This window comes from Echinops telfairi, unplaced genomic scaffold, assembly GCF_000313985.2.
Source record: "Echinops telfairi isolate 266 unplaced genomic scaffold, ASM31398v2 ScPeMD7_7467;HRSCAF=8505_1, whole genome shotgun sequence".
Lineage (NCBI taxonomy): Eukaryota > Metazoa > Chordata > Mammalia > Afrosoricida > Tenrecidae > Echinops > Echinops telfairi.
The window spans coordinates 34,770,780-34,786,695 of record NW_022111368.1 but is presented as its reverse complement, the minus strand read 5'-3'; the positions used below and the strand labels follow the sequence as shown (position 1 = coordinate 34,786,695).

General features: G+C 42.9%; 2 protein-coding genes across 3 annotated transcripts in view; one reads left to right on the top strand and one right to left on the bottom strand.

Moving 5' to 3' along the window:
- The first annotated feature begins 2,117 nt into the window (after nucleotides 1-2,117).
- Nucleotides 2,118-4,661, top strand: LOC101657875 (lithostathine-1-beta-like). Its single transcript, XM_004713865.1, has 5 exons — nucleotides 2,118-2,181; nucleotides 2,967-3,085; nucleotides 3,446-3,583; nucleotides 4,278-4,389; nucleotides 4,594-4,661. Exons 1-5 carry the CDS (start codon nucleotides 2,118-2,120, stop codon nucleotides 4,659-4,661), a joined length of 501 nt encoding a protein of 166 aa, XP_004713922.1.
- Nucleotides 4,662-13,502: 8,841 nt separating this feature from the next.
- LOC101649230 (regenerating islet-derived protein 3-alpha-like) overlaps nucleotides 13,503-15,916 on the bottom strand; it is a 2,933-nt gene continuing 519 nt past the window's right edge. The window contains exons 2-5 of one of the 2 annotated variants that reach the window (XM_004713842.1): nucleotides 15,596-15,714; nucleotides 15,274-15,411; nucleotides 14,549-14,675; nucleotides 13,503-13,570 (exon numbers count right to left, since the gene is read on the bottom strand). In XM_004713842.1, coding sequence (XP_004713899.1) covers nucleotides 13,503-13,570; nucleotides 14,549-14,675; nucleotides 15,274-15,411; nucleotides 15,596-15,714 — 452 coding nt within the window. The remainder of the gene's footprint in view (nucleotides 13,571-14,548; nucleotides 14,676-15,273; nucleotides 15,412-15,595; nucleotides 15,715-15,916) is intronic. The other variant, XM_004713843.1, reaches the window with a different exon arrangement.

The following is a 15,916-nucleotide window of genomic DNA, read 5'->3' as shown; positions in this document are numbered from 1 at the left end:
CTTCCCCTGCCTTCAATCCCTCATGAACCCTTGATAAGTTATAGATTATCATTTTCATATCTTGCATTATCCTCCATTGCCCCTCACCCACTTTCCTGTTGTTGTTCATGCCCCTGGGAGGGGTTTATAGTTGATCCTTGTGATCTATTCCCCCTTTATCCCCACCCCCCACGCCCCTAATCCTCCTGGATTCTCTACTGTCTATACCCATCTACCTTTGATATTTTGTTATAACAGTATTAGGCAACTATGCCATATATCTTATTTTTTTCTCAAACAACCATTTTTGCTTCATGTTTAAAGAAAATAATGTAAAGGATAATCTCAGGCTTCATGTAGAGAAAATAATGACATAGAAATGAACCAGTAGAGAACTCTAGCACATGGCAGCCAGCTGATGGCAAGCCAGCTGAGCCCGACTACAGAGAGCAATAGAAGATACCCAGGCCCTTCTCCCCAAACAAAATGGAACAAGTTTTTGACACCGAAGGTTCCTAGTGGAAGAAAAGGAGCCCAGCCTTGAGGACATTTGTCAGATGGATATGGTGGAGGACAGGTCACAAAATGAGTACGAAAGCAAACTCACGTTGACTCAGAGTAATCCTATCAGGTTTCTACACTAAAGTTTTACAGAAGCCAACAGGTTCATCTTTCTCTCCCTGATGGACAGCTGGGTGGACTGTTGACCATCTGGTTAACAGCCCAAGGCTTATCCAGGATGTTTCCAGAGCTGCGGCTTCTTTTTTTTTATGGGTTTTATTGACATATAGTTCACATATCACGTACGTCAATAGTTAGGTCTTATCATAAAGAGTTGCACAATCATCTTTACAATCAGTTCTAGAACACTTTCCTCCTTCCTGCACCCACTGTGGTCAGCTCCACATTTCTCTCTAGCCTCCCCTTCCACACTGCTGATAAGCCATTACTGCACTTCCTATCTCTATAGATCACCCACGGTAAGGCAGAGGAGGCCAAAGAGGAACAGAGTGAATACTTGCAAACAGTGGAGATTGAAAGATGGGAGAAGAAAGCATGATGTTAAAAAGTAAACACAAGGTAAATATACAAACTGAAAGAAAGGAATGTTGAGAATTTGATCTTTTTCTTCCAGATGTGATATTGGAACAGAATTTAAATCATCTGAGTTTCAAGTGACTTTCCCTCTGTCCCAGGCAGGGAGGCCGAAGCACTTGTCCCTGAACCCTGGTCCTGGTGTCACTCACTCACTCCCTGCCCCTCCTCCTTCGGACATCCTCCTCTTCCTCCTTCTGACCTCCTCTGCTCAGCAGTGCTCAGATTCCTGGAAGGTCTCTTTATCTTCCTTGCCTCTCTGGGTTGTGGGAAATCGAGCACGTGTGTGAGGCTGCAGAAAGGACACAGCCACCTTCGTCTTGGGCAGGTTGCAGGTCTGTAGCGGGAAGAGGCTTTATCTCTGACCATGCCCAGTGTGTACCAGGAATAAGCTCTTCTGACGCCAAGATTGCCTTTTGTCAGTGGCTTCGGTTTCCTCTCTAGGACCTCTGACCTTGTCTCTTTGAGCCTCCCCTGATCATGTGCCAGTTCGCCTCACTCAGGTCCTGCTATAAAATCCTAGTCACCCGTGGCCTGACAGCCATCACAGACCCAGTCTACCTGGTAAGTGGCTGCTGTTTGGGCTCTTCCCTTTGCAGCTTGAGTGGGAAGTAAAAGGTGGCTGACTTTGTCTGAGACTATAGCAGTGATGAAGCCCAGGATTGATGAAACTATAGGGACAGCAAGTAGCATAAGTGGTTTGGGGAGAGGTGGGTACATTGGTCGTGGTGGGGTAAGAGGAAGACAATGTCAAGAAGTTCATGTAGACAAAGAATGGTTGGGAATGGATGCTGGTAGCAATTGTACCATTCTACCTCACGTGATTGAAATATGGAATGATATATATGTATTAAATCCATATTAATTAAAAGAAACAAACAAAAAAACCCAAATTCTCAAGAATATTAGTTGAGGGTATGTGCTCAGAAAGAGGGGACAATAATAAATGTAGTAAAAGGTCTAGGCTCAACTTCTCTGAACCTACTTGTGCGTCTTTGCTACAGACGTTTGCTCCTTCGGCAAGAGATTGACCACCAGTCAGCATGATGTGCACCCACTCCCACTGGATTCTATGTTCATTCCTGATGGTCCTGTCTCTGAGTCATGGTACACTCTTCCCACCTCATCTTCAGCCCTCTGGTCCTTCACCCTTTCTATGTGCATATTGGTTCCTCTAAGAAAAGACCATTTTAATTTCTGAGGTTTGCATGGCGATGGTTATTGATGCTCCAATTCCATTAAAATATATCCTAATCAAAGACTTTGAGAGGGTACTTAAAATTATCATCTACTTTTAACCATTCACTGACATCAAGTCAATTCTGACTCACAGCAACCTTACAGGGCAGGGTAGAATTGCTACAGTAATGGATTTAGACTGTAAATCTTTACAGGATTAGAAAGTCTTCTTTTCCCCCAAGTTAGCAGCTGGTAGGTTCAAACTGCTGACATTTAGGTTAGCAGCTCAATTCTTAACCCACTATATTGTCAAGGCTCCTCAGGTTGGTCACATAGATTCATTCATTTGGTTAAATCTAGATTAGGTTTTAGGATTGGGGAGCAAAGTGCATGGAAGGTAAGGGATGTAATGTAATGAGATGAAGAACCCAGGGAGCCTGTGTATAGGCGAGCCAGAAGAGTGAGAAAGGCAGAGTGAGATCATTAAATAATGAAGCTAGAAAACTAAAGAGGGAAATGGAATACATTTCATACCTATTTTATATGGAGCAATTATTTAATAAAAACAACGAAGATATGGAGGCTGTGGAAAGGTGAAATGAGCGATCACTCAATTCTGAATCTGCATATTCCCACAGTAAAATCTTATAGGCTGCTCACTAACCATGGGGAGCTTCTTGGTCAATGCTTCCATTATTTCCCTCCTTTTCCAGGCTTGGAGGACCAGACAGAGCAGCCCTCTGGCCGGATCAGCTGCCCAGAAGGCACCAATGCCTATGACTACTACTGCTACTACTTTATCCAAGACCTTGAGACCTGGGCTGATGCCGATGTATGAGAAAAACAATCTCTGAACAATCTCTGGGTGGTCTATGAGAATGAATCCGCTGCCTGTGAATCAATTCTGCATCTTAACGATCTTACAGGGCAGAGTAGAATGGCTGCCTGAGATTGGATTGATTGCATAGACATCTTATTGCCAAGAGAGGTCACAATAGGCACAGACCTTCCCATCTTCTTATCTTGTTCATTATGCACCGTCCCACCCAGAAGTATTTATCACTGACAATGCCATCAGGAAGCTATCATGAGTTGACATGATTTGCTATTTCCACCCCACTCCCATAACCCTCACGGCCCAACACATGGATGGTCCTACAATATCTTTCTGCTTCTTCTTTTTCCTGGACAGCTCTACTGCCAGAACATGCACTCCGGTCACCTAGTGTCGGTGCTTAGTCAGGCCGAGAGCAACTTCGTGGCAGCCCTAATCAAGGAGAGCAGCACCGATGACCTCAACGTCTGGGCTGGCCTCTATGACCCCAGAATGGTGAGTCTGCTCCCTTCCCTTTCCTGGTGCTCAGGACTGGGGGATAAGAAAGAAATACCAGAGGAGGCATCCCATGACCCAGCGTTTATTATTATACCCTGTAAAAAGTACTACCCCCTGAGGTCTCAAAATGTACTAAGTCTAGGTATTCACTTCAGACATTAGAGAGATTATATGTAAGCTGTATTTCCTGGGAGTTCTTGGCATTTATGATATCATTCTGTCTCCTATTAGGAAACTATTTTTATATGCCTATTATTTCTGAATCTTGTAATACTCTGTGATGTAAAGGTTTCCTCTATGAACTATATAAGAAAGGGGACAAGTAGAGGCACATCTACTGCTCATATTTGTGAACCTCATTATTATACAAATTAATGTATTCATAACTAATGAATAATCAGTGTGTCTTCAATTGTGATAGTATGGATACCTGGAAAGAAACATCTGAATTTCTACAATATGCTGTTCTAGGGCTTGTATCATGTTCAGCCCTGTTAGCGTTTGGTGGAACACTAAAAAGATTGGGACATTAATGGGAACATGAGAGGCAGAATACAGGCAAGGAAGGCAATTATGTTCGTGGGTCAGCAACGTTTTTTCCTTTGAATGTTTGACCTGTTGTTGGATGTGCACATGATATAACTGTTTCTCGCTGAGTGACCTCGAATCGCTTTGCACTTTTTTCTTCTAGAACCGCCGCTGGCGCTGGAGCAGTGGGGCCCTGGTCTCATACAAATCATGGGCCAGTGGATCTCCGAGCACTGACAACCCTGGCTACTGTATGAGCCTTACTTCAAAGTCAGGTAAAAGGCAGCAAACCCACCCCCAGCTACTTACTGCCATCTACACCTGCTCTAGGTCTGGGGGCTGAGGATGGGGAGAGGCCAGTTTCTTATGTCAGTAGTTCAAGTGATATATATTACATTTCTGGTTCTTAGGTGTAGAGCCAGGAGGGGTCAAAATACTTTTCTGACTTTTCTAAGTCTACTCTTCCCATTGGCTTATAGGTTTCAAAAATTGGAAGGATGAAAATTGCGAATCAAAGTTCTCTTTTGTCTGCAAGTTCAAAATCTAGTGACTACTGAAAGTGGATGTCTAGAACTCTCCTGGGAATTCCCTCAATGACACCCCAAAAGGGACTGTGTGCCCTCTCTAAACTGAGCACTCCACCCTCGGATGAGTTCCGACATCTGCTCACAGGCCTCCAGCACCGGTCCAATCCCTGGAGCCCTAAAGAACGAGAATAAACACATTCTCACCCATTGTGTTGTCTTGTGTGTCCATAATTTACCTGGTGGTTGGGGTGGGAGTGGGGTGGGGCCACTCTGGAAGCTGCTTTGACCCTACCACTTTTTAAGACTCCATCTACTTATTGTACATGGTGAATTCTAGAGTTATTGACATGAAATTGAATCATGACTGACAAAATAAATAAGTGAAGTGCTTGACCCCTACTCAAATATTCACAGGGACCCGTTGATAATTACAGAAACCATTAGATCATTGAATTCCCATACCCGGGATATGGAAGAGACATTATGTCCTCAGTCATGCACAGTGAAACCTCAACTGAATTATTGCTTTAAGGTGTTTTGATCAGTGTACAATACTGAATGAATGGTGACATAATTAGAGAGTTATAGGCTGGCCAAATTCACTTTATGGCATTCCTTGAATTGAATGTATAAAACATAAAAATTAGAATTAGTAAAATGTAAGATGTACAGGCATAAATTACAACTATTACAAAGTTTTAGTTACCCAAGTGGAATGAATACCCATATATTAAATGTATGTATTGTTTTCTCTTCCTGTATTTTCTATGCACATCAGGATCAATCCTCTAGTCTTTGCAGCAGTTTGATTCAGGATTTACAGTGATGATGTAGGTTGTGATAGAGAAAGTCATTAAAGTACTCAATCTGAAAATCAAAAACCCTGCTCACTTTAATCCAAAGCAAGACCCCTACTATAAATTAAAGTAGTTTAATCCATTCTATTTTGGAAACATTTTTCATACCTATTTAAAGATAAGACTCCAGCAATTCCCAAGGATCAGAGTTACAAATACTCTGATGTGATGTTGATAAGAATACACACAAGGGCTTTGTGTTCCCCAAAGACGTCTCTACTCTACAGTGTAATTACTATTTTCTAAGAATCGTCTTACCAGTCTCTAACTTTTGTTTTATATCTTTTTATCCATATATGTTTATTCTAAACATGATAGGCAGCATGTCAAATGTTGTGGTTTAGAACTCAGAATCTAAACTCAGTGCACCTGTTTTCAAAATTTGGCTTTGCTACTTTTTTAAAGGGATATCTTCTTAAAATATTGTTTAAAATTTTGTTTTTGAGAATATACACATGAAAATCCGACAATAATTTAATCCTTTCTACATGTACAATTCAGTGATTTAATTAAATTCCCTGAATTTTGCAACCATTCTCACTCCTTTTCTGATTTGTGGGCAGGCAGGTATTAGCATTTTGAGTCCTGAGCCTGAGGAGAAGTGCTCATACACTGCTAATATGACAATCACCCCTGATGCATGCCCTCTTGATTTGGCATATGCTTTGCAATGGTCAGTCCTCTGAATGCTCTTGGGAAACTGCCACTCCAAACCCAAACAGGTCCAACCCAATGTTGTGAGACAGTGCACTGCAGACCCTGTGTTCCCAATCTGGTTGGTGTGTGTGGTAGTTACATAATCTGTTGTCAATTTGAGACTTGAGAATGAAGGGGTGGAGTTTAGCCCGTCAATCAGGTTTGCAGTTTGATAATATCACTTGGAGGGACTAAGGGATAAATAGCTTGCTATAGGCAGGACACACACTCACTCCCTGTGAGACATTCCTGTGGAGAAGACATATGGAGCTACTCTAGAGTCCTGGAGCTGAAGGAGCCACATGGCTCCACCCTGCCAGTGCTGAGTTTCTTCCAGTGCCACTGGACCCACTAGACTCTCCACCCACTGGCCTGTGCTCTTCTTGCATTTGGCGCCATTGCATGTGTTGCATGAATCTGAAGAGGAATTTATAGATTGGATCGGTTATATGGGCTAATATCAGACTTATGGACTTGATCTGGATTGGGCTGGGATATTTTCTCAATATTCCATTGTTCTTGTATATAAAGCTCTTTCTTATACACACATGAGTCTCCTTGGATTTGTTTCTCTAGTCTAACCAGACTAGCACAGCATGTCAGGACCATCCGAGTCCCTGGGTTTAGAGGCCCAAGTATCCTCCAGGCTCAGTTCCCACTCATTCTCTCCGCAGTTATGCTGGCAGAGCAGAGTTTATCAGAGGTGAGAGGGCAATACACTCACCATTGTGCTTCAGACTGGCTATTTCCTGCCAGGGAAGAACAAAGTGGTCCCCCCACCCCCAATTCCCAGAGTTCTTTTTTTTCAGTTTCTCCCTCAGGCACCTAGAGCAATTGTTTGCTTTCTTAGGGGGGAAGTGGCAGGGAGCATTGTCTAGAAATCAGGCTGCTATGTTTCTGCAACATCAGAAGTTTTCCTTGATAAAGGGATTAAGAGCAACTCTGATATTCAGCCATGCTGTTTCAGTCTCTCATATTTTTGTTTTATATTATATTTTTAGCAAATTATTTTATTTTTAACTTAATTTATAGACATTAGTTTAGAGATTTACAGAATTACTGAAAATACAAAGACTCCTCATATACCTACTATCGACATTCTCCTACTACTAAAATCTTATATTAAGATGATACATGTTACAATTATTTAACACTATTGATATACTTTTTTAACTAACATCCATGTTTTAGTTCTGTTTTCTTAGAAAATGGTTTCATCCATGTTTTAGTTCTGTTTTCTTAGAAAATGGTTTCATTTAATGCCATTTTTCTATCGAGGACTTTAGCCTGCTATCTCACAATAATGAATTGTCCTGTCTCCCTCTGCTCTTCTGGGATATGTTTGTTTCTTGGCATTCCCTTGTTTTTGATTCCTTTGACAATTTTGATAATTTGTTAGGCATTTTGTAGAATAAAAATTTTTTGGATTTTAATGATTTTTTCCCCCATGATTAGAATGGAATCAGCATTATGTCTCCAAGTGTGTCAGGCTGGCCTGACTACAGATACAACTCCAGAGACACTCATACATGTGTAAGAAAGAGCTTTATATCAAAAGGAAATTATACATCAAGCAAACATCCCAGCTCAGTCCAGAATAAGTCATTAAGTTTGATACTTGTCCTTAGAGCCCTCTTCACGCTCGCATAGCCACATGCAATGATGCAGAAAGCAGGGAGATCCCAGGCCAGGGGGTGAAAAGTCGTGTGAGTCCAAGGGTGGTGGAAGCATCACCGGGCTCTGGCAGGTCTCGGGCATAGGGTCTTGCCAGCAGGAGTGTGAAAGCTGAGAGAGAAAGAATGGCTCACCTCCAGATAGTCCTTTATCTTGGTGGCACCTCCAAATGAGGCCAAGTTTTGACCTGATTGGCAGGCTAAACTCCACCCATATCTTCTTCCAGGTGTCATGTTGGCACAAAAAAAACCCTAACTCTCATACCAGGTGTTCCTTTGGAACAAATATTTCCAGACCCAAAGAGTATAGGGTCACAGGAGCATCAGTGAGAAGTAAAAATATTGTGTGGGTTCACTGCGAGCAATGATGAGTGGTGCCACTACCATTTCTACCTCATGAATCCTGACTATTGCGAAACAGCATAGTATACTGACCACTGGTCTTGATTACTGTATATACTTGAGTACAAGCCAACCAGAATATCAGCCGAGGCACTCACTTAATTTTACCACAGAAACTACATTAAAAAATGTGCTGAAAAACTTGGCTTATAAATGAGTATATACGGTATATGCAATCAGAGAACATTGCCCTACTCCTGCAAGGTATTGCCATTTAAGTGGCACTGCTATTGTGCCTTTAGGAGAGACTATTCAACTGTTACATAAAGCTACCTGCTCCGGGATTATGGAGAAGGTGGTAAGACAAGTGGATTTCATGAGCATGGGCCATTGCCACCCTTCATTTCCTGTGAAATGAGCACCTTGATCTGAGGGGATATGATGCAGGATACCAAGCCAGGCGAGAATGCATCTGATAAGTCCATGAACGGTAGTTCATGGGCCCTATGGTCACTCTGTTCATGGGGCCATTGGCAATGCTAGTAGTGGCTAGGGAAATAGGATGACTGTTGGTAGTGGCTAGGAAAAGAGGATGACGTATCCACAGGATATGTCAACCTACCCATTTGATTGGGAAAACCCTCCTCTGCCAAGGAAACCCTTTAGTGAGGTTTCATATGAGACACAAAGATCTTCACTTGGCAATCCATTCAGAGAGCTCTGTCCACATACTTCTTCCCCACATTTTTGTCACCAGTTTTCCAATCAGACTCTTTCTAAGGCCCTCATCCTACAGCCAAACCACTGACCGCACCTATGAATTAGTATACAGTTAAACATCTGATCATTTTCTGTCCAAGACGGATGAACAAAAAGATGCACAGCTCAAAGTTTTGCTCATTGGGAGAGTTTCCCTTCACCCCTGTTATGCAGCAAAGTCACAGGAAGGGGCTGAGACTTTCAGCACCCTTGGATGAGCAGGATCATATGGCCTAAGAGCAGAGCAATGGACAAAGCAGCCAGAATCGGTTGTAGAGCCTTCTCTATTCCGGGCCCCACACAACACTCGAAGCTTTAAGAGTCAGTGTACGAATAGGCCAGAATATGAGACGTGTGTTGCCTTCAAATATAAAGAGGCCCATCAGGTACTATGCCTTCATTTTAGTGTGGGAGGGCTCAGATGCAATAATGTGTTCTTCATGTTAGTAGAAATATATTCACCTGCCCTCAAACCAGTGGATGTCAAGACATTTTACTGCAATGGCAGGTGCATGCATTTTTATCAAGTTAATTTCCCAGTCTCCAGCAGGCAGATGTTTTACCAATACGTATGGGGAATGCTCTCCCCCAGTGTTTCCCAAGGAGATGGCACTGTTCCCTGGAGGGGAAGGGGCTGGACCAGTCCAGGGGGATTGCAAAAGCAAATTCCAATACTTTCTCCTGCATTATGGACTATGGTTTAAAAGTTTTTAATTGATGGGGACACATTGAGTCATATGTTTTCCTGAAAAGGGAGTGGTAGGCCAAATACATTTGGAAACCTATGTGACAGATCTTCCTAGTTTTATTTCTTCTTTGTTTCCATACATCTGCATTCTTGAAGGCTGTGTATTTATTTCATTAGCATTCTCAACATAATAATCAGAGTGCTTTTAAATTTCTTGTCTGATCATTTCAATATCTATGCCACAACTGAATGTGGCTCCAATGCTTTGTCTTAAGAGTGTTCTTTTCTTTGATATTTAGCATGCCATAATTTTTCTTGATGCTTAGCATGTTATCGGGTTTGTTGACAGTCACACATTGTATGTTGGTAGGGTCACTAGTGTGAGATATCAAGGTGTTTGCACTATGACTTACGTTCTCTGATGAACAGAAAAAAGACACAGAATGTTATTATGCTCTGTCTTTTCTACTTTTGTAGCTGACGACATCTTAAGAAAGAGAGTAGAAATTTCCAAGTGCTTTTCATATAAAATCTGATATTGGAATTCCAAGTAATTATCTTTTACTCTTTTTAAATAGTTGTCCAATCATGATTAGAAATTGTGGTGCAGTGAATTACTTGATATGGCTAGTCTGAATATACTAAATTATTTGTAGATCCTACCAAATGACCGAGTATGTGGACAGAAAACAATGCAACAAATCAAATGTGTTGACACGGATCCTGACATGGGTTTGACAGATATAGAAAACATAAGAGATATTTATAGGTGAATAGGTAGAGGCAATTGGGAAAAAACTTACCCCAGGCAGAGATTTTTAGATTGGTATTAAGAAATGGAATGGGTATTATGCATATGTCTGGAGTTGATGCAAAGATTCTAATGTATTTTTATAGGAGGATGGATTAATGGAAAATTCTGTTATTCCCTATGTTAGTCTGGGTGCACTAGAGAAAAAAATACATAGAAACTCATATGTGTATGAGAGAGTTTTATAGAAAGGGTAACTGTACATTAAGAAAGCATCCCTCCCTGTCCTGTCCAAGCCCATAAGTCCGATACTAGCCCATATGTCTGACACCAATCTATAAAGTCCTCTTCAGACTCACAAAACACATGCAACGACAGGAAGGTCATAGGCCAGTGGGTGGGAAGTGCTGTGAATCCAGTGGGGTAGTAAGGTTCTCAGAGGTCACAGGGCTCTCCACGTGGCTTCTCCGGTTTCCAGGGCTGCATCAGGGTAGGTCCATGTGGCTTCTCCTCAGGGATGTCTCACAGGAAGTGAGCAAAGAGAGAGAAATCTTCTTCCAAGGCAGAACAACCAGATTTCCAGGAGAAGGCCATGCCCACACAGAGGCAGAGGCCTCATTGGCTATGATCCAATTGACAGACTAGACTCCACCCCTTCACTTTTAATCCTCTCCAATCCCAAATTGACACCAGATTATGTAACTGCCATACTCCCCGAACACTAAAGAGGTTGAAACAAGTCCACTCCATTCTCCCAAGCTGGTAAAAACTTAATGATTGGAATTCCTATCTTAGATGATTTGAAGCAGAAGCTTAGCTAATTGATCAAGAGAAGAAATCTACTTGAGGTCTAATTCACCTACTGGAGTTTCCACATCGGATTCCTCTGGTATGGCCTTTGGAGCATATTATGCACCTTGAAAATCCCGGATTCAGTGACCCAGTGTTCTATGGCACTTGGCCTGGGCCCCCAGGGGGTATGCAGAAACTCAGGCCAATGTGGCTTGTTGGATACATATTACTGGGCACCCCCCTATAGGTTCCTTAAAAGAATTGTGGTCCTTTTTGTTCCTGCTTAGAAGTTGGTCCTCCCCCTTTTTCTGCCAACAGACATGTGCTTGTCTTCCCTCAGACTGTCTGCTCGCTTTCCCCACGCCTGACTTTACACGCCACCAGTATGAGCTCTGGTGATTTCCCTCTCAGCATCATTGACAGATGGGGATAAACTGGTTACCAAACAGAGAATATATTGGAGAGATGACTGCAGTAGATCAAAATTATGAACCTCACTTGAACGGTTAAAATCTTGCCTCTTATGCACCTTGGCTTGATCTGGTTTTCAATATTTTCTGTGTGTATGTGTGTGTTCATATTAATGTTTGTCTCTGATGTAGTTTGTCATTGTGCATGGCCTTATTTAATCATTCTTATGTGTTTTTCTGGGTTTTGATATATAAAACCCAGGATTAATGAACCTATAGAGACAACATTTATAAGAGTTCCTGGGGAGAACTGTGGGGGATGTTGGGAGGGGGAACTGATACCAAGGAGTTCAAGAAGGAAAAAAATGTTTTGAAACTGATTGTGGTATCAATTGTACAATGCTGCTTGATATGATTTGAACTATGGAATCATATATCTGTGATAGTTCCTAAAAAATGTTTTGAAAAAAGAGAGAAAGAAAATTTCTTTTAAAAAAGAAATCTAAAAAGGGGACTGTTCGGTTTATCATCCCACTGGGCTTTAAAATGACTAGCTCCAAAGCAGGATTGAAGGAATCTCACTAGAGTTTGAAGTAGAACATGTCCTTTGGCCCTGAGATCCATGCACACTGAATCTCCTTGGTTCAGGAAGCAGCTATGACCCCAGAGGAGCAGTGGAGGGTTGGCAACAGCAAAACCAAGAACCAGAACCCAAGACAGAGTGACGGACTATCTGGCCCAGAGATCGAGTCAAGCTGAGTGACTGCAGGCAGGAGCCTTGCTTGGGAAATGAATACCTGAACACACGAGAGTTGGTTTGCTGACCATCAGAGCTAGAGTTAGGTATCTCCAAACTGAGCTTATGGCCGGGTGATGTGCCCTTTTGACATCTGTTAGCCATGTTACCAGAGTGCCATGAGCATTACCAGCAGTGCTGCAATTGCTGAAGCAGGGTAGAGTCTAAGGGTCCATGTGATCGAGAGGCCTAGGACCAGAGAAGATCTGTCTGTGGGCATACTGCAGAAAGGCTGCTGACTGAAGACCTGTGGCCTGAATATTTCTGATGCTGAATGATAATCCATGAACTTATCTGTTAAACCCCATGGCTATGAGTATTTTCTGTGTTCTGTATGGCCATTGCCATGAATTATAATGACCAAACTCAGCAGAGAGGTAAGGAGTGCTGTGAGAAGGACAGTTGGGGTTATGATTGGTGAAGAAGGCTGGAGGGTGGAGGCCTGCCTGACCTCTGTCTCATACAAACCGGCCTTGCGGTGATAGGTTTGATTCTCCTTTTCTCCTTTCCTTGGCCCCTTGTAGTGTCAGAGATCAGATGCTACCTTCTCACCCTTCTTAGAGAAATTATAGAAAGAAAACACATGAGGCTCATTTTTTTCACCCTTGTTAGTTTGAGAAGAATTTCTCCGAAGACTACCAGAGTCCCCTAAGGCCAGTTGTGTTGTGTCAGCCTATCTGACATCAGTGAGGGGGATGCACAGCTTGTGTAGGAGAAGCACTCGGGCCTATCACCGAATCCTCCCAGTGCAGGGCCCACATTCTCCTCACCAACACACTGGTGAACATTTCCACACCCCGTCTCATAGAAGCTAGACCTATATAAGATTTAGCATGTTTTCTCTGCACCCAATGTATATTCTTCGGAGTCTAGTTAAGGGAACGAAACACACAGGCAAACAACTGCTGAATAACAGTTTTAGTATTTCTCTCCAAGGAAGCAAAAAACCCCTAACATGAGGGTGAGGGAGAGGGATGAGACTAGAGGGTCATAATGAAGAGATCAAGCGGAGTGGGAGGAGGAAAACACTTCCTTCCTGGTTAGGTCTTCATGCAGATCTCAAGTGCATGAGGATCACTGTTCACTTTATTCCTGTCTTAATCTTTGAACATGCAGACGTAGGGTAATCTTTGATCACAGTTATAACCTTTCCATTTCCGGAATCCTGGAGAGACAGCGAGATTAAGGTGGTTGGAGTTAGGAGATTGTGCATCCAAAGGGGAGTGATCCAGATTCTAGCCTAGGATCCAAATCGACATCCTAACCAGTGTCCCACTTCCAGCGAAAGGAGCACACAAACATCAGAAAGGATGGGAGAAGAAACAAAACAGCATGATATCTGCTAGCTTAGGAAAAAAAAAAAAATGAACTCAGCCCCTAACAGAAGGAAATAGGGGATAAGGCCATACGAGTAGAAATGTATTCTTTCTTGCCTTTGCTATGTAAGGCACCACGGCTTCTGTAGCAACGGCTCTCGCTGTGTTTGAGCCACTCTAACCCCCTCCCCTAGCACCATCGCTGTCGGCTAGTCCCTTCACAGTGACCACGTGCGACCGATCAAAATGCCGACATGTCGGAGGAGATGCAACAGGACTCGGTGGAGTGTGCGACTCAGGCGCTGGAGAAGTACATCGAGAAGGACATTGCAGGCCACATCAAGAAGGAGTTTGACAAGAAGTACAATCCCACTTGGCACTGCATTGTGGGCAGAAACTTTGTAGTTATGTTGCACATGAAACTAAGCACTTCATCTACTTCTACCTGGGCCAAGTTGCCATCCTTCTGTTCAAATCTGGTTAAAGCATGGATTGTGCCCACTCACCCAGGGAGCCATCCAAAACCAAGGACTACCGCCTCCATTCCAAACACCAGAGACTGGACTCTTCAGCCTTGCTAAGGGAACACCTCCATCTTTGAACTTTTGTTGTGTTGTTTGGTACAGGCCATCCTCTGTACCCCTTTGTGGTTATAAAACAATTAGCAAAACGGCTTACATTTGTATTTATTTTATATTCCATGCTTTGCCCTGCCTCATGTTTTTTTTTCTTTCCTCACAATTCATTCCAAAAAAAATAATAAATCTGTTGGAGATGTGTGTGTAAAAAAAATAGTACCTGTAAATAGTACCTGTAATGTTTATTACCTGTCCTTCGTGACAGTATCCCACAGTGGTGATGTCTTGAGAAGGTGGAGGGATCTCTCTCCCATGCAAAATAATTTAATATGTCTCTGTTACTCCACTCCCATCCACCGGCATTGGCTTCCAAGCCCTACAGAGTACAGAGTGGAGGAAGGTGAGAGCATGGCCAATACAACTCTCTGCATGACTACCTTTGCCGGAATTTCTGATCCCTAACTCAGCATCACGGAATTGGTTTGCTATTTCAGATGCTCCAGCAGAGCTGCCTCTGCTACATGGTACTCTTTTAACTGGTCCTTTGGGTAAACTGCAAAGCCACGACTAGCAGAATTGCCCATAGTAGCATATCACTAGTTAAATGACAGTCGGTGGTGCATCATTGGGGATTGCCTTCAACTCCCTAAAAACAAAGTGCATTCTTCCAGACCCTAAAATGAATCTTCATTTAGTATCCCCTCAGCATAGTTTCCACTGATCTGTGAAGCTCAGAGTTCTGAATTATGAGACTACATGTATTATGTCAAAAACCTGAAATGAATGGTTGGCTTCAGGTGTAGACCAGAACCTTCACAGAAGTCAGCTTTCCAGCTGGTCCCAATGCTTTCCCTTACTGACTAATATTACTCAGCATATCTGAGCACCAGGTCACGATGTCCTGGGAAGGCACAGGGCACAACACTGAGAGAGTGTAACAACAGCTATTTTAGATTGGAGCGAATGCAGCTCACCTGTGTAGGGTCATGAAGCCCAATCCAAACATTTGCAAAGTTGCTTGAATCACTATTCACCAAGGAAGCCACAAAGGATCCCTCCATCTGATGGAGCACAGATACTAGACTTCCTAAAGACTGCCTCTGACAGTCCATCTGAGAGGAAAGGGAAGAGACCAAGGGAAAATTGATGTTCCATGGGGAGAAGCAGAGATGAGATAGATGAAAAGGATGTATGAGCAATGTCATGGAAATTCCCACCCCTTTGGCATTATTCTCTCCTATGTTCTCCCGTATACTTTTTCCAATGGCCTCCATGCCCACCCCCACCACTGCATACCTCTGCATCGATCCAGGTTTTCGGTGTCAAAAACAAGGCATAGCAGTAGGAACCATAGGCACTGGAACCTCTGGGACACTTGATGTGTGCAGACTCATGCTTTATCTGTGGGTCTGCACCTGGAGTGGAGGAAATTTAAGGTAGAAGACCAGCATGAGATGAAGTGTGATGAATGGGGACGAAAAAGTGGGGAGATATCACTGAAGAAACATCCTGATGTCAGTGCATGAGGAATGATGTCACCCTCCTGACCACATCTGACCTGGGCCTTTCTTTATTTTTTCCTGGGACTTCTTGATCTTGAGGCTGCTTCTCAAAATG